Source organism: Bos javanicus, chromosome 6, assembly GCF_032452875.1.
Source record: "Bos javanicus breed banteng chromosome 6, ARS-OSU_banteng_1.0, whole genome shotgun sequence".
NCBI classification, from domain to species: Eukaryota; Metazoa; Chordata; class Mammalia; order Artiodactyla; family Bovidae; genus Bos; species Bos javanicus.
Window position 1 is genome coordinate 36,084,164 of NC_083873.1, and position 23,391 is coordinate 36,107,554.

The 23,391-nt window shown below is 38.2% G+C and overlaps 1 protein-coding gene across 10 annotated transcripts in view; it reads left to right on the forward strand.

Annotated features, from left to right (window-relative positions):
• FAM13A (family with sequence similarity 13 member A) overlaps positions 1 to 23,391 on the forward strand; it is a 337,557-nt gene that overhangs the window by 113,017 nt on the left and 201,149 nt on the right. For 9 of the 10 annotated variants that reach the window (XM_061419687.1, XM_061419691.1, XM_061419689.1 and 6 more), the window contains exon 5: positions 18,960 to 19,113. In XM_061419687.1, the coding sequence (XP_061275671.1) occupies positions 18,960 to 19,113 (154 nt within the window). Of the gene's footprint in view, positions 1 to 6,175; positions 6,281 to 18,959; positions 19,114 to 23,391 lie in introns of those variants that run through there. The other variant, XM_061419694.1, reaches the window with a different exon arrangement.

Genomic DNA, 23,391 nt, shown 5'->3' on the forward strand with positions numbered 1-23,391 from the left:
GGAGTATCTCTTCTCATAGGAAATGAAATGTGTTCTGAATGCTATTTATTCTGATGCTAACAAGAACATTGGGTGTATTCTTTACACTATGTACTATATACTACAAGCATATGGTATATATATACACAAAGAAGAAAATTTTGTGATGCCATTAACACTTTATTTTTCTCAGTTATATTGAGATGTACTGGCATATAACATTTGTAAATTTAACATATACAATGTGTTGATTTGATACATTTAAATATTGCAAAATCGTTACCACCATATCATTCTTTAACACCTCTACCGTGTCACATAATTCCATTTTTTGTGATGAAAACATTTAAGATCTACTGTCAGCAATATACTGTATATAGTATAGTATTTTATAACAATAATCACCATGATATACCTTAGATGGAATTCCATTTGAGCTATTTCAAATCCTAAAAGACAATGCCGTGAAAATGCTGCATTCAGTATGCCAGCAAATTTGGAAAACTCAGCAGTCCTGGCCACAGGACTGGAAAAGGTCAGTTTTCATTCCAATCCCAAAGAAAGGCAATGCCAAGAATGCTCAAACTACTGCACAATTTCACTCATCTCACACGCTAGCAAAATAATGCTCAAAATTCTCCAAGTCAGGCTTCAACAGTATGTGAACCGTGAACTTCCTGATGTTCAAGCTGGATTTAGAAAAGACAGAGGAACCAGAGATTAGTTGCCAACATCTGCTGGATCATCAAAAAAGCAAGAGAGTTCCATAAAAATATCTACTTTTGCTTTATTGACTATGCCAAAGCCGTTGACTGTGTGGATCACCACAAATTGTGGAAAATTCTGAAAGAGATGGGAATGCCAGACCACCTGACCTGCCTCTTGAGAAATCTGTATGCAGGTCAAGAAGCAACAGTTAGAACTGGACTGGAACAACAGACTGATTCCAAATTGGGAAAGGAGTACATCAAAGCTGCATATTGTCACTGTGCTTATTTAACTTATATGCAGAGTAGATTATGCAAAATGCAGGCTGGATGAAGCCCAATCAAGATTGCCTGGAGAAATATCAATAATCTCAGATATGCAGATGACACCACCCTTATGGCAGAAAGCAAAGAAGAACTAAAGAGCCTCTTGATGAAAGTGAAGGAGGAGAATGAAAAAGTTGGCTTAAAAGTCAACATTCAGAAAACTAAGATCATGGCATCTGATCCCATCACTTTGTGGCAAATAGATGGGAAAACAGTGTAAACAGTGAAAGACTTTATTTTGGGGGGCTCCAAAATCACTACTAATTTAAAAGACTCTTGCTCCTTGAAAGCAAAAGCTATGATCAACCTAAACAGCATGTTAAAAAGCAGAGACATTACTTTGCCAACAAAGGTCTGTCTAGTCAAAGCTATGGTTTTTCCAGTAGTCATGTATGGATTTGAGAATAGGACTATGAAGAAAGCTGAGCACCAAAGAATTGATGCTTTTGAACTGTGATGTTAGAGAAGACACTTGAGAGTCCCTTGGACTCCAAGGAGATCCAACCAGTCCATCCTAAAGGAAATCAGTCCTGAATATTCATTGAAAGGACTGATGCTGAAGCTGAAACTCCAGTATGTAGGTCACGTGATGCAAAGAGATGACTCACTAGAAAGGACCCTGATGCTTGAAGGAAAGATTGAAGGTGGGAGGAGAAGGGAACAACAGATGATGAGATGGTTGGATCACATCACCAACTCGATGGGCATGAGTTTGAATAGGCCCTGGGAGTTGGTGATAGACTGGGAAATCTGGCATGCTACAGTCTATGGGGTCGTAAAGAGTCAGAGATGACTGAGTGACTGACCTTAACTGATGCATTAGATTCCTGGACCTTACTCACCTTATAACTGAAAGTGGAAAGTAACTTTTAATTAAATTGAAAGTGCGCTATAAAGATCAGTTCTGCTTCTTGGAGTACGTAAGAAGCCATGTATAGTAGTAGCCTCTGTTGGAAATTTAAGATGATTTAGGTAACTGCCCACCCTTAAGATATTAGTACTTACAGTCTAATGTAGAGAAATACATTCATAGCAAATTGAGATACAAAACAGACACTTTTAAGTGCTATAATAGAAGATTAAACGACTTCCTTGAAAATAAGGCAGAAGCAGCTAATTTTGATGGGGGTAGAGGTACAGCTTAGTTAAAACTTGGAAGTTAAGTAGATTTTACTAGGTGAAGATGGAGAGGAAAGACTCTCCAGGAAAAAAATGTATATAAATGTGTATATATATATATATGTGTGTATATATCATGAGTAGAAGCTCTGAGATGGAAAATGTGTTATTATGTCAGAGGACCCTAAGGAGCAGGGGAGAAAATGATGAAAAACGACTAAAAGTGACATGAGGTATTCAAACTACTAACATTCTGATCCTGATCACTTTTGGTCAGTATAAAATTTAATAGCAAGCCAAGAACCAAAAGTGATATTCTCTGCTAACAATGAGAAGTTTCCTAGGTAAGGCACTAAAGTTAATCCTTTAAATGAAAAATGAGGTTTCCCCCCTTCTGATCTAAAATGAGAACTTGTTGTAAAGTTGAGTTTCTACAAAGTCCCCATGGTTTGTTCATGTTGGTAGAAGTCCTACGCATGCCTGCTCTTCTGTTCCATCACTGGCATTCTAAAGCCATTAGGAATTGACACTCACCTCACCTCACATCACCAGGGTACTTCTTCAGAAAAGTAGAATTGCAGAAATGGAAGGTATCCAAATACCATTAGGACAAAATTCAGTTTGAGAGTGAGGAGGTTTCCAGAGTGGTTCAGTGCCCAGGTGACAAGTGTGAAATGTCAGTAGCAGCCCAGGACCACAGTAGCTCTGACTCTGAGCCGAGGGCTCTTCCCAGCCTCCAGCACAGCAGAGGGGCTGGCAGAGGGATACCACCACTGTGCCTGGGCCCCACTTACCTCCCTGTTCCTTGACGTGTTTTAGCTCTTCTGTCTAAAGCTGATCATCTGAAATATAGTAGATACCCTGACTGCTTCTGCTAGCAATTTAATAAGAGCTGAATGGAGTTACTAACCCATCATTCTTAATCTACTGCTTTAACATCAGCCACATCCTTGTATAAAAATGAGAGTCATGGAAAATTTCCCTCAGATTTTAGATTGGGGCCCCCCTAAAATCTAAACCCCTCTCTTTACCCGAAATCCATTAGATCTTTTCTGATTGTGAGCCTTTCAGACAGAGTCTTTGAGACAGCAGCTCTTAGTCTCTCTTAATTCTGGTAGAGGTTTGGAAAACCGCATCTATCCCTTTATCTTTACCTCAGTTTTCTCCTTGTGTCCCCACTATAAACAGATTTTCTATAAAATATTTAAGGAGATATTTTGTTTTAGTATAACATGGCAAATTTTTGAGAACTCTTAAAAGTGGTAATAACAATACCCCAATCTTCATGTTTAAGTATATCAATTCCTATCTGATTTTTTTCATTGTAGATTTAATAATAACTATCTTTAACATTACTTTTTCACTATTTTAGTTGAAAGCATGTATATAAAATAGATTGAAATGTACCTAGTTATCTAGTACAAATTTTTTTTAAAATTACTTATTCACTTTAATGATTGGTAACTGGATGTTGAACATCTGGATATTTTAAAATATCTAAATAGTTCATGTAAAATTTTATAATTGCTAAAACATTGATTGAATATTATGTAGACTTGATTGTGTACTTGTCGATACAGTAGTCTAGAATTTTCATTTAGGAAGTTTTATATTCAACTAGTGCTTTTAAGTAGGAAAGATTAACTTATCAACTGGATGAACATCTTAGTTCTTAAGAAGGGAAGCATTGTGGGGTGTGGGTGGAGAAGTTCAGGTACAAGAACAGTTCTTGAAATTTTTGTTTTCATTGCCTCACTTCAATTCCAAGAAGCATTAGTGAAGTGAAAGCGAAAGTTGCTCAGTCGTGTCTGACTCTATGTGACCCCATGGACTATACAGTCCATGGAATTATCCAGGCCAGAATACTGGAGTGGGTAGCCAATCCCTTCTCCAGGGATCTTCCCAAGAAGCATTCAGATCAGATCAGATCAGTCGCTCAGTCGTGTCCGACTCTTTGCGACCCCGTGAAAAAGAGATGGGAATGCCAGAACACCAAGAAGCATTAGGAGCTTTATTATTGAATGTGATCTTTTAAAACAATCTTTCAGCTCTTCATTTATACTAATATTTTATTTGAAGCATGTAAACATAGTACAATCACAGTAGTCATTAATAGGACAGTATACATGGTTATCAGGCCTGACCTCCAGTGATTGCTTTCAATAAAAAATGTTTCTTATACAAAACTAAATAAGGGGGAATGTCCCAGCATATCAGCATGTTTTATTGCAAAACAATTAGTTGAGGACGTAATATTTGCATGTAATGTATGTGGACAAGATTGGGTGATATGATCTGATGATAATACAATTAGGTACATTCAGCCCTCAGTGAACAATCACATTCTAAGGTTTTTCATGAATCAAACGATAACAGTCCACAGAGAGTTTACAAATGAAGCATCTCATTACTCACTGCCTCCTTAAGCTTAACTTTTGTTAATGACTTAAATTAAGATGTAGAAGACTTTATGCATATGAAAGTTGTCAATGAAACAAAGCCGAGAAGGATAATTAATTTGTCGACTAGCAAGTCTAGAAATAAGATTGAAGACCACTACCAAAATGTTAGATGTTTCTTTCTATCTTATAAGTGGAAAAAATGGATGGAGACTTAGCAGATTGATATTTAAATTTTTAGTCTTGAACTCTGACTCTCAAATCAGATCTAGAAAAACCTAGTTTAATAGCAATTCCTACGAAAAAGACTAAAGAATTTTAGGCAATTGCAAGTTCAGTGTAGACCAACAGTGTTACTTTGAAAACTAGAGTCTTACTCTGCATAATAAAAAGCACTGGTATGGTTATTTATAGTTTGCAAGGCACCTAAAATTTTTTTGGATTATTGACATACAATGTATATAGTGTAAAATATCCATTTTGGTATAGTGTTCTGAGTTTCAACAAAGTCATACAGTCATATTACCACCCCCACAATGAAGATATGGACCATTTCCTTCATTGCAGACAGTTCCCTCATGTCCCTTTTAGCCCACCCTTCCCTTTACTCAAGCCCCTAGTAACCACTGATTATTTTCTGACCCCCATAGGTTTGCAAAGCATTTTTTACATCTCTTTTTAAAGTTCTCATAATGTCCCTACAGCATTTAATATTACCAACATGTCTATTGTAAAAATGAAGTAACTAGGGTTCAGTCAAGTGATTTTCTGAAAGCTGCACTACATAAATAGTGGACCCAGGACCTGAACCTTCATTTTCTAACTCAGAATCCCAAACACTTCTTTGATTCTTCCATCTAGCCCTTTGCTCCAAGAGTCCCACCCTTCTTTCCATTGTTCAGTTACGTCTGTGTTGTACTGTGCTTAGTCACTCAGTCGTGTCCAACTCTTTGTGATCCCATGGGCTGTATCCCGCCAGTCTCCTCTGTCCGTGGGAATTCTCCAGGCAAGAATACTGAAGTGGGTTTCCATGCCCTCCTCCAGGGGATCTTCCCAATCCAGGTATCAAACCTAGGTCTTGCCCACTGCAGGCAGATACTTTACCATCTGAGCCACCAGGGAAGTCCTCAGACATTCACAGTAATGAGCAATGTTTCTCAATATTTTTTTCATTATCATTCCCATAAGGAGTCTTTTTAGAATCTTTTTCCTAATCACATGCCCTCCACAATTAATTTTTAACATCTTAGATATACTGTGTATCTATGGGTATACTGAAAATGTCTCTGCTTTTTGTGTGTTAGCTGCTCAGTCATGTCCGACTCTCTGTGACTCCATGACTGTAACCCACCAGGCTCTTCTATCCATGGAATTCTCCAGGCAGGAATACTGGAGTGGGTAGTCATTCTCTTCTCTAGAAAATCTTCCTGACCCAGGGGTCAAACCTGGGTTTCCTGCATTGCATTTACTGTCTGAGCCACAAAATTTTTTTTTAACCCATCCCCCAAGAACCAGTGTGCCTCACTGGGGACAATATAGCCCCCACTGAGAACGCTCAGACTAAAACTAGACCAGAATGATCTTCAACCATTGTCCCATGTCCCATTGTCCCATGCATGGCACATGACCCTTGAGTGAGTATGAGACACATTCACAGTCACATCCAAATTTTCATAACACTGAAGATTTAGAAAATAGCAGAGCAGACTTTTGGCAGGATGTTCATCAAAGTGCCTTAAGAACATGTAGGTAAGTAAAATCAGCCATTACACATAATATTTAAATATTATTTAATAGGAAAAGTTAAAATATGACTAACCTAATTTTAAAAAATAACTTTTTAAAAGTTAGCTTTTAACTTCGATCCAGACTTCAGCTATAATGTGACAAAGTAGTTCTACTGAAGAGTAAATATTAATCTTATTTTTATTAAGTGCCCCAGTGGATATAATATGTAGCTTTAACATGTTGTTAATGTGAATATAATTATTGCAAAATGTATCTTGTGTCATCATTTTATCTGCCTTCCATCATGCATAGCTGAAGAGGAATCTTAGAGGAAACTGAGTATGATGTTTGCTGTGGGTTTTTCATATGTGGCTTTTATTGTGTTGAGGTAACTACCTTCCATTCCTAGTTTTTGAGTGGGTCATGAAAGAGTGTTGAATTTTGTCAAATTCTTTTTCTGCGTCACTTAAGATAATCATGTGGCTTTCTTCCCCCTTCCTTCTGTTGATGTGGCATACTACATTGATCAATTTTTCTATGTTGAAACATCCATACAAGAATGAATCCTACTTGATCATGTACATAATCCGTTTAACAGGCTGATGATTTCTGTACCTAATAATCTGATGAGAATTTTTGCATTAGTGTTCATAAGGGATTTAGGTCTATAGTTTCAGGGGATGTTTGTTTGCTTTGAGGTCTGAAGTTTTATTGTAGTCTCTGTCTGGCTTCGGTATTGTTGTAATGCTCCCCTCATACAATGAGTTACAAACTGTTCTCTGTTCAATTTTTTAAAAATGCTTGAAAAAACAATATTACTAATTTTTCTCTAAATGTTTGATAGAATTCATCAGTGAAGCCATCAGGTTCAGGGCTTTTCTTTGTTAGATTATTTTGATTATTGATTTGTCTTCTTACTAGTTTTAAGTTTATTAAGATTGTCTATTTCTTCATGATTTAGTATTTATAGGTTTTCTGTTCTTAAGAATTTGTCCATTTCATCTAGGTTATTCAGTCTGTTGCTATTTAAATATTCATAATATACCCAACCTTTTTATTTCTGTAGAATTGATATTAATATCCCCATTCTCATTTCTGACTTTAACCATTTGAGCCTCCTTTTATTTTTCTTAATCCATCTAGCTGAATATTTGTTAATTTCATTGATTATTTCAAATAACCATCTTTTGGTTTCATTGATTTTCTTTTTTGTTTTTTATTCTCTAGTTCATTTCTTTGCTGTAAGCGTTATTATTTCTTTCCTTCTGCTAGCTTTGGATTTTTTTTTTTTTTTTAATCTTGAACTGAAAGAAGATTCAAGCATTCCATCCTAAAGGAAATCAGTCCTGTGTGTTCATTGGAAGGACTGATGTTGAAGCTCAAACTCCAGTACTTTGGCCACCTGATGCAAAGAGCTAACTCATTTGAAAAGACCCTGATGCTGGGAAAGATTGAGGGCAGGAGGAGAAGGGGACAACAAATGATGAGATGGTTCGATGGCATCACCGACTGAATGAACATAAGTTTGGGTAGGCTCTGGGAGTTGATGATGGACAGGGACACGTGGCATGCTGCCGTTCATGGGGTCACAGAGTTGGACACGACTGAGCAACTGAAATGAACTGAGTTCCTTAAATTGTAAAGTTAGGTTTTGGATTTGAGATCTTTTTTTGTTTTTTAATGTGTTTATAGTTGTTTATAGTTATAAGCTCCCTCCTTAGCTGTATCTACTTTGCTGCATCCCGTAAGTTTCAGTTTATTGTGGTTTGTTTTCATTCATCACTAAGTATTTTCTAATTTTCTCTGACAGTTTTTCTTTGATCCATTAAGTATGTGGTGTGTAATCCCACAATTTTGTGAATTTTCCAATTTTCCTTACGTTACTGATTTCTAACTTTAACCCCTTATGGTCAGAGAAGGAACATTGTATGATTTCTTTTAAAATGTGTGTGAACTTAATTTGTGGCCTAACACATGGTCTATCCTGAAAAATGTCACATGTACACTTGAGAAAAGTGGGCATTCTGTTGTTGGATAGAATATTCTATATATGTCAATAGATCTATATTATTTGTTGTTTTTTGAGTCCTCTAGTTCCTGACTTCTCTGTGGTTATTCTCTCTGTGGTTCTACATGGGGCATCGAACTCTTTCTGGCTTCTATTGAATGATCAATTTCTCCCTTCAGTTTTGTCCATTTGTCTGTCATTAGAAACATAAATATTTGTAATAATATCTTCTTGCTGAATCGAAGTGTTCATTACTCTATGATGACCTTCTTTGTATTTTGAAACCTCTTTTGATTTAAAGTTCATTATGTCAGATAGTTTGCTTATTACTGTATGAATGGGATATCTTTTTCCATCCTTTTTATTTCTAACCTGTTTATGTCTTTAGATCTCAAGTCTCTAATTGACAACATATGGTTGGATCATGTGTTTTTATCCATTCTCCAATCTCTATCTTTTGATTGGAGAATTCAATCCATTTATATTTAATTACTGATATGGACGGACTTTCTGTCATTGTGGTGTTTATTTGCTATTCTCCTTATAGCTTTTTTCTTCCAGTGTTACGGAGATGTAGTTGACATAGGCTGCTGCTGCTTCTAAGTCGCTTCAGTTGTGTCCGACTCTGTGTGACCCCATAGACAGCAGCTCACCAGGTTCCCCTGCCCCTGGGATTCTCCAGGCAAGAACACTGGAGTGGGTTGCCATTTCCTTCTCCAATGCAGGAAAGTGAAAAGTGAAAGTGAAGTCACTCAGTCGTGTCTGACTCTTAGCGAACCCATGGACTGCACCCTACCAGGCTCCTCTGTCCCTGGGATTTTCCAGGCAAGAGTACTGGAGTGGGTTGCCATTGCCTTCTCTGGTAATTGACATGCCAGTTCAGTTCAGTTCAGTTCAGTCGCTCAGTTGTGTCCGACTCTTTGCAACCCCATGAACTGCAGCATGCCAGCCCTCCCTGTCCATCACCAATTCCCGGAGTCCACTCAAACTCATGTCCATCGAGTCGGTGATGCCATCCAGCCATCTCATCCTCTGTCGTCCCCTTCTCCTCCTGCCCCCAATCCCTCCCAGCATCAGAGTCTTTTCCAATGAGTCAACTCTTCGCATGAGGTGGCCAAAGTACTGGAGTTTCAGCTTTAGCATCATTCCTTCCAAAGAACGCCCAGGACTGATCTCCTTTAGGATGGACTGGTTGGATCTCCTTGCAGTCCAAGGGACTCTCAAGAGTCTTCTCCAACACCACAATTCAAAAGCATCAATTCTTTAGCGCTCAGCTTTCTTCACAGTCCAACTCTCACATCCATACATGACCACTGGAAAAACCATAGCCTTGACTAGACGGACCTTTGTTGGCAAAGTAATGTCTCTGCTTCTTAATATGCTATCTAGATTGGTCATAACTTTATTTCCAAGGAGTAAGCGTCTTTTAATTTCATGGCTGCAGTCACCATCTTCAGTGATTTTGGAGCCCAAGAAAATAAAGTCTGACACTGTTTCCACTGTTTCCCCATCTATTTCCCATGAAGTGATGGGACCAGATGCCATGATCTTAGTTTTCTGAATGTTGAGCTTTGGTTCCTCTTCACTTTCTGCCATAAGGATGGTGTCATCTACATATCTGAGGTTATTGATACTTCTCCCGGCAATCTTGATTCCAGCTTGTGCTTCATCCAGCCCAGCATTTCTCATGTTGTACCCTGCATGTAAGTTAAATAAGCAGGGTGATAATATACAGCCTTGACATACTCCTTTTCCTATTTGGAACCAGTCTGTTGTTCCATGTACAGTTCTAACTTTTGCTTCCTGACCTGCATATAGGTTTCTCAAGAGGCACATCAGGTGATCTGGTATTCCCGTCTCTTTCAGAATTTTCCAAGTTTATTGTGATCCACACAAAGGGTTTGGCATAGTCAGTAAAGCAGAAATAGATGTTTTTTGGAACTCTCTTGCTTTTTCGATAGTGCTGCATAAAATTAAAGTATATAGCATAATGGTTTGACTTATATTGCTAAGTTGCTAAGTCACTTCAGTTGTGTCCGACTCTGTGCGGCCCCATAGACGGCAGCCCACCATATACTATATACATTATGATTACCATAGTAAGTTTAATAACATTCATTATGTCATATAGATACAAAATAAAAATAATTTTTCCTTGAGATAAGAGCTCTTAGGATTTATTCTGTTAAAATATTTTCATATAACACACAGCAGTATTAATTATATTTAATATGTTGTACATTGGGCTTCCCTTGTGGCTCAAACAGTGAAAAATCTGCCTGCAATGCCAAAGACCTGAGTTCAGTCCCTGCATCAGGAAGATCCCCTGGAGAAGGAGATGGCAACCCACTCCAGTTTTCTTGCCTGGAGAATCTCATGGACTGAGGAGCCTGGAGGGCTACACTCCATAGGATCGCAGAGAATCAGACATGGCAGAGTGACTAACACTTGCCCTTTTTGTTGTATGTTATATCCCAAGTACTTACATATCTTAGAAATGGAAGCTTTTTTTTAGTTCATTTCCTGCATTAGTATTCTCTTTTGTGTTAAGTTATTGTCTTTTTTTCTTTCTACTGAAATGTTTCAGTTCCTTTCTTGTTTCCTTTTTTTGAATATCCTATGGCTCTTTTCCTTGTGGTTACCATAGGAATTACATTTACTGTCCTAAAGTTTTAATATTCTAATTTGAATAAATACCAGCTTTACTTCAGTAACATACAAAACTTTGCTCCTTTACAGCTCCAGTTTTGGTGGAGTCTTCAGGATTTTCTCCATATGATATCATGTCATCTGCAAAGAGTGACAGCTTTACTTCTCCTCAGTTTCAGTGTCTTTTATTTCTTTTTCTTGACTAATTGCTCTGGTTAAGACTTCCAATACGGTGTTGAATAAAAGTGGTGAGAGTGGGCATCCTTGTCTTGTTCCTGATCTTAGAGGAAAAATCTTTCAACTTTTGCCCATTGAGTATGTTGTTAACTGCATGCTTGTCATATATGGCCTTTCTTATTTTGTGGTACCTTTGCTCTGTGCCCACTTTATTGTGAATTTTTATCATAAATGAATGTTGAATTTTGTCAAATGCTTTTTCTGCATCTGTTGAAATGATTGTTATTTTTGTCTTTCATTCTGTTAGCCTGGTGTTTTTCATTGATTTGCAGGTGTTGCACCATCTTTCAGTGTCTGGAATAAATCTCATAGTATGATCCTTTTAATGTACTGTTGAATTCAGCTTACAAATACTTTGTTAAAGATTTTTGCATTTATGTTAATCAAGGATATTGGCCTATAGTTTTCTTTTCTTGTGTCCTTGTTTTGGTATTGGGGTTACTGATAATTCTTTTGAATCACTAGTCTCTTAGGTTTGCAATTACAAACCAAAGTTACAGTACTAGCTTTTAAACTAATATTTTTTTGTACTCTGAGTGTGTTAGTCTCTTAAATTAGAAAACAGAAAGTGTAGTTCCAGATCATTGTTGCACTAACACAAGCTCTTAAAAGTGCCCATGTATTTAGCTTTATTGAAATATTCATTTCTCCATAAAGCTCTATTTACTGCCTTGTGTCCTTTCATTTCACTGTTCGGGATTTCCTTGAGCATTTTTTGCAGGGCAGGTTTGTTGGTCACTAACGCTCTTAGCTTTTGTTTATCTGGGAATGTCTTCAATTCTCTGTCACTTTTGAAGGATATTTTTGCTACATATAGGTTTACTAGTTGACAGTTTCTTTCTTTAGCATTTTGAATATATCAGTCTCTGGCCCCCAAAGTTTCTGATGAGAAATCTATTGATAATCTAATTGAGGATCTCTTGTATGTGATAACTCACTTCTCTCTCATTGCTTTCTAGATTCTGTCTTTTCCTTTTCAAAGCTTGAGTATAATGTGTCTCTGTAGGTCTTTGAGTCCTTAGAGCTTCTTAGACATTCATATTCGTTTCTTTCATCTTGGAATTTTCAGTCATTATTTTTCAAATACTTTCTCTCTTTTCTTCTCCTGGGACTCTTATGTTGTGTATACTGACTCACTCACTGGTGTCCCATAGGTTCATTAGGTTCTGTTTGCTTTGCTTAGGTCTTTTCTTTTCCTTCGTGTTCCTCAGACTCAGTAGTCTTCATCGTCCTATCCTCATGTTCACTGATTCTTTCTCCTGCCTACTGAAATCTGCCTTTGAATCCTTTTAGTGAATTTCTCATTGCAGTTATTGTACTTTTCATCCCTAGAATTTCTTTTGGTCTCCTTTTTGGGTTTTCTTTCTGTTTATCAATACTTCCATTTTGTTCACACATTATCTTCTTGACATTTTCGACATCTTCCTTTGATTTTTTGACCCTCTTTAAGACAGTTGATTTACAATCTTTATCTAATATGAGGTGAAGTCGCTCAGTCGTGTCTGACTCTTTGTGACCCCATAGACTATAGCCTACCAGGTTCCTCCGTCCATGGAATTTTCCAGGCAAGAGTACTGGAGTGGGTTGCTATTTCCTTCTCCAGTTTATCTAGTATATCTTCCATCAATTCTTTTCCTAGCACATTATCTGTTGATTTATTTTTTCCTTGAATGAGCCATATTTTCCTGTCTCTGTATGCCTTGTGATGTTTTTGTTGAACAGAGGTCCTTTAAATCAAATAATGTAGTAACTTTGGAATTCAGATTCTCTTCCTTCCCCAGGGTTTGCTGTTTCTAAAATTCTTGTTGACTGGTTTTTGTTTTTATTGTTATAGACTGTCTTTTTACCAAGATCAACCTTACGTGTAACTTTAAGGTCTTTTCAGGTCTGTTTTGAGCCTTTACCTGGGCATGCACCATCATTTTCTGATTTTCCCCATGTATACGGATGTTTTTGAACGTCCTGATTTTTAATGTCTGATTCCCAAAAGTGGAAAAAGGAAAAAAAAAATTTAAGTGTCAGAAAAAAGGGGTGCCAGCCCTTTAAATTTCCTAGAGGTCACTTCAGCTAAGACGGAGGGCTTTTCAACAAGGGAGAAAGATGCAGCAGCAACGGCTGCCCACGTTTTTGCACCTCAGATGCAACAGTCAACATTCAGAGCACAGATCCCCAGTATTTGGAAGACAAGATCCTTTTTGCTTATCCTGGCCCCCACAATCTGTATACAGGCTGCTTAAGGAATATGAGACTATCTTCCTGCCACATGAATGGGGTGGGGAAGAGTGGCTACTCTGCTAAGAGCTAAAATTGACCAGAATTAACTGTAGTTTACTGTCTGCACCTTCCCCAGATGTTGTAAACCTTCAGTTCCAGAATATCTTGAGTTTCAAAATATTTCATCAGACAAATTCTGCTAGTGTAATTGTTGGTTAGGTAGTGAGACAGATTTCTGGTGCTTTGTACTCCACTATCTTTCCAGAATCCTCCCCTTAACATTTTTTTCTCATTTGCTTTTGCCTGGGATATTTAAAGAGTGGTAAGTGTAAAATTGATAAGCTTTTATCAATGGAAATAACCATATGGCAGAAAGTTATAACTGCCAAAACTCTTTCCAACAGACTGCTGCATCATTGCTGCAGAAGGTCTTAAGGAAGGCATGTATCCTGTTACTTAATGAAGCTTTAGCCTTACATCTGACTAAAGAAAGATATTGCAATACAATGATTGAGAGTAAGTGTATCATATCGAATACCTTGAACCTAATTTCAGAATAAGACAAAATGTGCAAAAGTTTCTATTTTGTTACAACTGATGATTGTCTACTAGCACATCTCAAGACTGGCTGTGACTTTCTGGTTGAGAAAGCATCCTGAGAGGATGAAGTTGAAGAGAGGTTATTTGCCCCAACATGCTTAACATATAATGATGGAACAAACACGGGAGAATAACAATAGATGTTCTGGTTCAAACAGGATAAAATTCAAGATTAAAAATTTTAAAAGTCACTGGCTAATGACATTTCTGATATCCAGCCCAGCCAATATTGGGAATCTAATGACTAAGTTTCAAAGCCTGGGAATACTTCTCCATGGTTTTCAACTTCACGCTCTTGGTTCTGTCTTTTGAGACATCATTCATTTTTGATGAAAGGCAGCACATGTTTGTAGCTGAGTAACTTATCAGCCTGCTTCCTGCCAATTGAATTTTGGAAATCTAATGGCCTCTTTTCATTTTACACCCGTTTTGTCCCTTTCATTCCAAGTTGGCAGTGTTTTTGCAGAAATAGGTTTCTCAAAAACTTACAGGTCTTCTGTGAATTTCATTGGTATTCACTCCATTAGAAAAAAGACGTATCCTCAGATCTTTCCAAGATAACCCTTTCTCTATTTAAGGCTCATGCTAAAATGGCTTGACAGGCAATGCCTTTAAATTCCTGGAGGCTCTCTGGTTTAATTGAAAGGATGGGTGAGACGCACCCTTACTCATCTTTGTCTAATGGAATAATCTGAACTTTTCATGTTTCTGAGGTTTTAGCAAAGGTTCTCATCATCACACACTCAGCCTTTTTCATCAAGCTTACTTTCCGAACAGTGAATCTCTTAATTTCAGTGTCTTTTGCCATCTGTATGGCTTCTTTGGTGGCTCAGATGGTAAAGAGTCTACCTGCAATGCAGGAGACCCGGGTTTGATCCCTGGATTGGGAAGATAACCTGGAGAAGGGAATGGCAACCCACCTCAATATTCTTGCCTGAAGAATTAATTCCACAGACAGAGGAGCCTGGTAGGCTACTGTCCATGGAGTCACAAAGAGTTGGACATGACTGAGTGACTAACACTTTAACTTTCTTTGCCATCTGTAGAGTTGATTTTTAAATCAAGCTTTATTTTCTTTTTGGGTTTCCCTTGTGGCTCAGCTGCTGAAGAATCCACCTGCAATGCGGGAGACCTGGGTTCAATCCCTGAGTTGGGAAGATCCCCTAGAGAAGGGAAAGGCTACCCACTCTAGTAGTCTGGCCTGGAGAATTCATGGACTGTATAGTCAGTGGAGTCGCAAACAGTCGGACACGACTGAGCAACTTTCACTTCACTTCACTTCACTTCACTTATTTTCTTTTTACTTGGCAGTTTTCACCTCAGTTTCCCTCCTTTCCCCTGACCTCCTCTTCCCCCCGCCTCTGATTTACCATAAGTGGCAAAGAGAAATCAGGTGGCACTTTTACAGCATTGCTTGGAAATTTCTTGCACTGTCTATACAAACTTGTTGCTTAAAAATGTGCTTCCCACATAACTGCAGAATACAATTAATTGCACTTTTCTTTCTGTCAGCAAGTGAGGGTCTACCTTTCTCCAATTTCCAGTAGCATGTTTCTTATTGTCTTCTGTTACTGGACATAGTGGGTCAGTCCATCATCCCTTGAAGTGCTTAGGCAATGAATACACCAAGTACTTTTGATCAAAACAGAAGTATTTATTATTTGTGACAAATTAAGAGACAGGGAGATGGCTCGCCAAACACTGTCTCCCCAAACAGGAAGATGAGTGATGTTTACAGCTGTGAGTGCATACACTTTCATGACAGAGTGAGTGTAACCTTCGGTTTATAGGTGGAGTTCTAGATGGGCTTGCACAATGCAACAACATGCTCAAACATAGTCTCATGTTCAAAAATGGTAGCAATCCCAGACCTTGGCGTGGGGATTTTAACATTAAAATGAAGCAAAAATCACTCTAGGTTGACAAACTTCAGGTACCTAGTTGAATGAGGTCATGAGAGTCAGCAGAGGTCACCAACATCATTCCTTAGGCTCCAGTTAATCTGGTGGCTCAGTGCTCGAGGGGATTTGGATCCTACAAAATGACTCAAGAATGTGCTTCAAACTCTGATCTGTACCTTTGAAATAGAAATGGTAGTCTTTATGACTAATTTATTATCTTTCCTGTGGTTACTTCTCCTCCTTAATAACAGTCATTTGTTCCTGCCTTCTTTGTTCTACTTAAAAATCATTATTTACCAAGACCTAGCCTTTGTTTCCATATGAAGCCCCAGGAGGCCATAGTTCATCTTTTCCCCAGTCATCAGTAAACAGAACACAAATGGGTTCTAAAATCCATGCTCCAGTTCTCAACCTAAATTTGTCTAGCGTGTGTTGCAGCTTCTTTCATTACCTATTATTTGACCTCACCCCTTCCTTATTACTGTCTGGCTAGCACTTCTGAACTCTCCCCAGCAGTGTCTGTAAAGTCCAGATTTCATTGAAAACTCTGTTGAAGGCATTTAGGCTTTCTCTGTCATGCCAGTCAAATTCTTACAGTCTCCTCTCACTATCCAGTTCCAAAGACATTCCACATTTTAGATATTTGTTATAGCAGCAACCCACTTCCAGGTATCAAACTCTGTATTAGTTTTCAATTGTTGTACAACGAATCACCACAAATGTGGTGTCTTAGAACAACAAAAATTTGCTATTTCATGCTTTCCATGGCTCAGGTGTCCAGGCACAACCTAGCTCGGTCCTCTGCTTTTGGTCTCACAAGGCTGAAATCAAGGTAACAGCTGGGTTGCATTTTTATAAGCAGACTTGAGTTTAGGTGGCTTCCCTGGTGGCTCAGACGGTAAAGCGTCTGCCTACAATGTGGGAGACCCAGGTTCGATCCCTTGGTCAGGAGGATCCTCTGGAGAATGAAATGGCAAGCCACTCTAGTACTCTTGCCTGGAAAATCCCATGGATGGAGGATCCTGGTAGGCTACAGTCCATGGGGTCACAAAGAGTCTGACACAACTGAGCAACTTCACTTTTCAGTGAGTTTAGGAAATTACTTGCTTTCAAGCTCATGAGAGTTGTTCACAGACTCATTTTCTTGCAAGCTGTACCCTAGCTTCTTACTAGCTGTAAGCTAGAGGCCTCAGGTCCACATTAGTCCCATGGTGTGTGGCACTCTCACAGGCCCTCTCTGAACGTGCAGCTTATTTCTTCAAGAGCAGAGAAGAATCCTCACTCCAGTCTGCTAAGATTGAGTCTTAAATAATGTAACGTAATCATGGGAGTGACGTGATATGACTTTTGCCATATTCTCTTGATCAGAGGCAGATCACAGGTACTGCCTACACCTGAGGGGAGTACAAGAATGTGATTCATTGGGAGTCACCTTAGGGTATGTACCCCAAAGGTGGTATAGGAGGCTGAACAATGTCCCCCCAAGGGAGCAAGTTTAGAAGCCTTGGAAACTGTGTATGTTACTTTGTTGGGGGTAAAAAAGGGAATTTGCAGTTATAATTAAGATAGAGACCTTCGTAGTGTGTGCTCAGTTAGTCATGTCTGATTCTTGCAACTCCATGGACTGTAGCCCACCAGGATCCTCTGTTCATGGAATTTCCCAGGCAAGAATACTGGAGTTGGTTGCCATGCCCTCCTCCAGGGAATCTTCCCGACTCAGGGATCAAACCAGAATCTCTTGCATTTTCTGCATTGGCAGACAGATTCTTTACTACCTGTCACCTCAGAGATCTTCAGATAGAGATTATCCTGGATTATTTATGTGGGCAGTGAGAGTCAGTGTCTTAGCCCCAGCCCAAATGCAATCTCATGTATTCTTATAAGGGCCAGAAGGAGATTGGGCATGTACACAGAGGAGAAGGTCATGTGAAGGTGGAGTAAAGAGAAATTTGAAGATGTTGGCCTTGATTGAAGATTAAAGTGATGTGGCCACAGCCAAGTAATGCTGCCAGCCATATTCTTTCTCTTGAGCTTCTGTGGAGTGTATGATTTCTTTCCAGTAATACTGATGTTACTCTTCTGGCCTCCAGAGCTATGACAGAATAAATTTCTTTTTCAAGCCACCCAATTGGTCATAGCTTTGTTGCAGCAGCTGTAGGAAATTAATACAGATGGATATTAATTGATACATCTTTGTTGCTTTTTGATGTATTTCACTGGTTACTCAGTGAGGTTGAGTATCTTAAGATTCTTGACTGTCCATGTGTTTTCTTCTATATGAGTTTGTCAGTTTGTCTTTTCTCTATCTTTTAAAAAAATAATTATTCATTTTCTTATTGATTAGTAAGAATTCTTTAGGTGTAATTACTAAATCCTATACCCATGACCCATGTTACTAAAGAGATATTTCTTTCAATCTATAGCTTGTCTTTCCTTTCTCTCTCTCTCTCTATATATATGTATATGTATGTATATAGTGTCTTCTGCATTCAGATTTGTATACTTTTTTTTAATTATGGAAAAATTTAACATACCCCAAAGAAGAGCAAATAGTAATAATACATCTTCCATGTGCATAATCAACAACTACCAGTATTTTTCCCAGAAGTATCTTATCCTTTCAAGTTTTGTGCCTTTTGTGAATTATCTAAGAAATCCTTAAATAAAGATCATATTGCTATTATTTGTGTAACTGAGTGTTTCTAACATGATAAAACACTCATTCTTTTTGTCATAACACTTATTCTTTCTAGCTTTTGCTTTTTTAAAAAAATAAATGTTAATACTTTATGAGTAACAATTTCTAACATATGCAAAGCATTATTGATTGCACCCATGTTAACCTATACCTTCTTCCTGAACAGCATGTACTTTTATTATTCAGCACAAGCTATTAATTCAGATCTTGGGAACTTGCCAGTTGTCCAAACAATACCTATGTGTCACCACAGAGCTTATTGAAAATCCCATGTGTCCTTTTGAGAAGGCTGATCAATCATTCAGGAAATGTAAAAGTATAAGCATGAGTCAGCTGTGCTGGCATTGTGCTATTACAAAGTAATTGCTCTCAATTTTTTCCCTTTATTTCTAGTGTGCCACCTGGGCTTGAAGGTGTGAAAGAACAAGATCTCTGCAACAAGATAATGGCTAAAATGCTAGAAAATTATAATACCCTGTTTGAAGTAGAGTATATGGAAAATGATAACCAGAGGTGTGAAAACCTGGCAAGGCTTATCATAGTAAAAGTAAGTCAACTTTGATATTTAATTTTTAGTATTGCTAATTTTGAATGGTAATCATTCTGTCATAAAAAATTCCTTATGAATATACCTTCAGATGATTATTCCTATGTTTGTTGAGTCCTTTTTATGAAATCTGTTCTTTGGGTTGTTTGTTAAACTGATATATATTCTTCCAAGACTGAAGAATAATTGTGGTTTGATGTTTCCCAGTAAAATCATCTCAAAAGCACTTCCGTGAGCCCAGTGCTGTGGTCAGTTGTGTGCACCACATTTGTATGGAAGTCTGGTGTTTCAGCAGGGAGACGTGCTTAAGTCTGTGTCCACCAGTGCTAGCTTACTGAGTAAGCAGCAGATTCCTGAAGAGAGTGTTATTCTGTCTTTTTGTCTCTCTTGTGCCTGGCACACTTCCAAGTTCAACTTCAGATTGAAAGTCCCATATATATGGTCCTTGGTAACTATCACCAGTACCAAGAGTAGTTTTAAAACTGATAAAGGAATCTTGACAATAATCTCTAAATCTTTCTATATGTTGGCAGATAAGTTATAATATATCTTTTTCACATTAGGTAAATGCGTGTAAGTCTCTACAGATTTACTATTGAGAGTCAGAGGATAATCATCCAAGCCAAGTGCTTTAGGTAGGGACTAGAGGGAGGGCATATTATTTCTTTCTCATTCATATTGAGGTAAATCCTTATGGAACTGATAGGGGAGGTTCCCCAGGAGGTATCCTGAGACTTAGCACATTACAGACCACACTATACTCTTGTTGATTCATATGGCCTTCAGTGGTAAAACTGGAGGCACTTGGTTTGGGCACTGAAGGGGTATTTTCATCTCTTCTTCCAGTTGAGGCATGACTTTGAAGAAGAAATGAAAAAAACAAGGGGTATCACGTGGCACTGAACCAAAACAGCTAAAAGAAAGCCAAAGTGAGCTTTTCCTAATGAGGGCTTATGTGTGAATACAACAGACTCCCTGTAAGAAATGGAGTATATATGAGAGGAATGCATTTGATGGGAATCTTGCCAACCTGATAAAGAGAACTTTTTTTTTTTTTGCCTTTTATTTTTTATTTATTTTTTTACTTTACAATATTGTATTGGTTTTGCCATACGTCAACATAAATCCACCATGGGTGTACACGTGTTCCCAATCTTGAACCCCCCTCGCACCTCCCTCCCCATACCATCCCTCTGGGTCATCCCAGTGCACCAGCCCCAAGCTTTAAACTGAATTTTGTGGGAAGGGAAGAACAGTGCCCAGATACAAGGAGCTGCTTTGGAGAATATCAAGTGTAGCCTAACATAAAAGTAACATGGTAGCTGAGAAAATATAAGGATTCACAAGAGAATATTTAAAAAAAATAAAAACTTGTATCACTTTTGCTATGAAAAATAATTTTAAATAGAAAAAATATACCTTAAATATATTTCTCTAATTCCAATCATGCTTTCTAGAGAGTCTCTTTTTAAATTATTAAAAAATGATTGACTTTGTTTCAGCTGTATCTCTGATAAACACTTTTTAATACAACATATGTTTTAACTATGGCTGATAAGATAATATAGTAAACCTAAAATAGAATGAAAATAAATTAGTATGATTCCATTGGCAAGACAAACTTGCTGGGATACCAATAATCACTAGAATATGCCAACGGGAGCTTAAATGTTGTGTAAATAAAATAACTCCTGTTGAGATCTTTGGAAGAGTGCCCTGTTTGGAAATATTTGAGCTGCTCGGTTTAAATATGAGCATACAAGAAAGATAAACTAGTAATACTGAATGAACCAAATACGGGTATCTCAGGTGGATGAATATGACTGCTACTCTCCTAATGCAGGTTTCACATCTGGCCTAGAAGCAGATAAGTGTCATCACTGGAAACTCCATGTCTATATGTTGAACCATCATTCTGTTAAAACAGAATATTTAATGTTTTTTTTTTTTTTTTCTGATCTTGCTAATAGTCTTATCTCTCATATGGTAAATAAAGCAACAAGGGAGTGTGGTTTTCTGGACTTAATTATAACCAATAAAGATGTAGTGGAAGTTATGGAAACTAGTTTAATGGGATGGACCAGGGCCATTTTAAGATCCATAACAATAAAGAATACATTAGCTATGGTTAGATATGTATACCTGGACATTGTTTAGAAAGCAGATTTTTTCTAAAATTCCTAAGATCATAGAAACATTTGAAATAAGCCAAAAAGAAGCTGGATTGAAAAGGGATTGGGAGGTTCAGAGTGGTATCATTAACATACTGGAAAATGGAAGAGCAACAAAGAAAAACAAGGTTTCATTCTCATGAGCTCAGCTTTTAGAAGGATGTAGCCAAAAAGAGAAACGGGCACAGAACAAGTGATAAATACACTGAAGTGAATGAGACGTGGAACATCTGAGCTGAGAATAAACTGAGGCTCATGAAAAGTACTGAGACAGAGAAAAGGGTATTTAAGGAGGAAAAGTCCTAAACATACCCACTGACACACCTCTGTGTGCCCCAGGGTAGGACACAAAGTGTTAGATGATGTTCTCATGTCCCTTGTGGGCTAAATGAGAATGGGGGCCCAGAGAAATATAAATTTGGATTCATTTGGACCTAGGTGAAGAACTTTTTCTGAATGTTGGAATGTAGATTGCTATTTTGTTCAGGGGTGGTCTCTATAATTGTTTGTGTAATTCTCAGTATTTTAATAATTGGATTGAACAAGCTCATACTTAGCCCTTTTGAGAGTGAAATAAAGCTGGAAGAATAGGTCAGACACTGGATGGCTGGATATGTAGACCAAGTGTGTGTGTGTGTGTACAGCCCTTCCCCTATCCTTCCTTGCTTAACAAGAAGAAAAATCACCTGCTTTATTTGAGCCTGCAGCAATGGGCTGAGGTCAGACAGGCCCCTCCCTCAGCCCCAAATGTTGGTTAAATCATAAATGGTTCATAATACTATCCTCTTTAGTCAGTGATTGACTAAATTGTGTCGACTGTGACACAATTCAGGGCAAAGAGATGAAAGGGAAAGTGTGCTGGGGGCAGATGGCTTCTAGGAAGTATTTTCATCCCTGATTACAGAAAAGAGAATGATTTGAGAGATCTGAGTTGTGGTTGCCTCTGGGTGGAGTTATCCTGCTTTCAGATCTTCTCATGGGAAGGCAGAATGCAGGTGCCGCTGCCACCTCCTTTTGTCCCTGATGAATGTGCTGCTGATTCACTGAGGTTGGCAGCTAAAAGAGAAAAAAGCCTCAGTTCCTCATCATTGCTCATCTGCCAAGCCAACCCTCAGTACACATACCTCTGAACTTTCAGTTACACGAGGGAAGTAAATGCCCATATAAGATGAACTACTTTTAGTTTAGCTGTCTCTTGCAAGAAAAACATCATTTCTCATGGAATCAGTACAGTTGGACAGTCCTATGCTTAGTTTCATAGCCAAAAGGAGACCAACATTTGTTATTAATAGTTCAGTTAAAAACCATACATGGATTTTACCTAACGTCTAACACAGCATGAAATGTCAGTATGACATGATTGCCAAAAGTTAAAAAACAAAAACCCACAGACTGATTTACTGTGGTACCAATAGTACTTAGAATAAAGAATGTAGGTCTCCTTGAGCTTGGTATAGGTCAGGCAGTATCTGTAGTATTAATTTTATTTTGAATACTACATTCACACTGTCCTGACAATCACCACTGGCCATCATTTATCCTCACTAAATATGTATTTGCCATGGTGACTATCGTTTGCTTTACTTATCCGTCCTCATGACTTCGAAATCATAAATAGCCCCAACCTATCAGAAGAACAATAGAGCCATATTTCTCACTACCCATAAAACACCATATGGTGCCTGAAATTTCTCACACCCACAACATCACCTCTAGATGCCCTCTCCAGCCTTAGTTTCTCAGCCTGTAGCCTGCCGAGCTAGAAACCTCAGTTTACCCTTACTTTCCTTTCCTTTACCATTCCCACAGGGACTAACATTCTGCCTTAGATGTTTCCTTTGAAATGGGTGACTTGTGTCCACCCCCTACCACTGTTTTAGATTAGGCCTTTTTCTTTCTTTTTTTTTTTTTTGTTAGTCGCTCAGTTCTGTCCAACTCTTTGCGATCCATGGACTGTAGCCTGCCAGACTCCTCTGTTCGTGGGATTTTCCAGGCAAGAATACTGGAGTGGGTTGACATTTCCTCCTCCAGGAGATCCTCCTGGCCCAAGGATCGAACCCAGGTCTCCTGCATTGCAGGCAGGCTCTATACTGTCTGAGCCACCAAG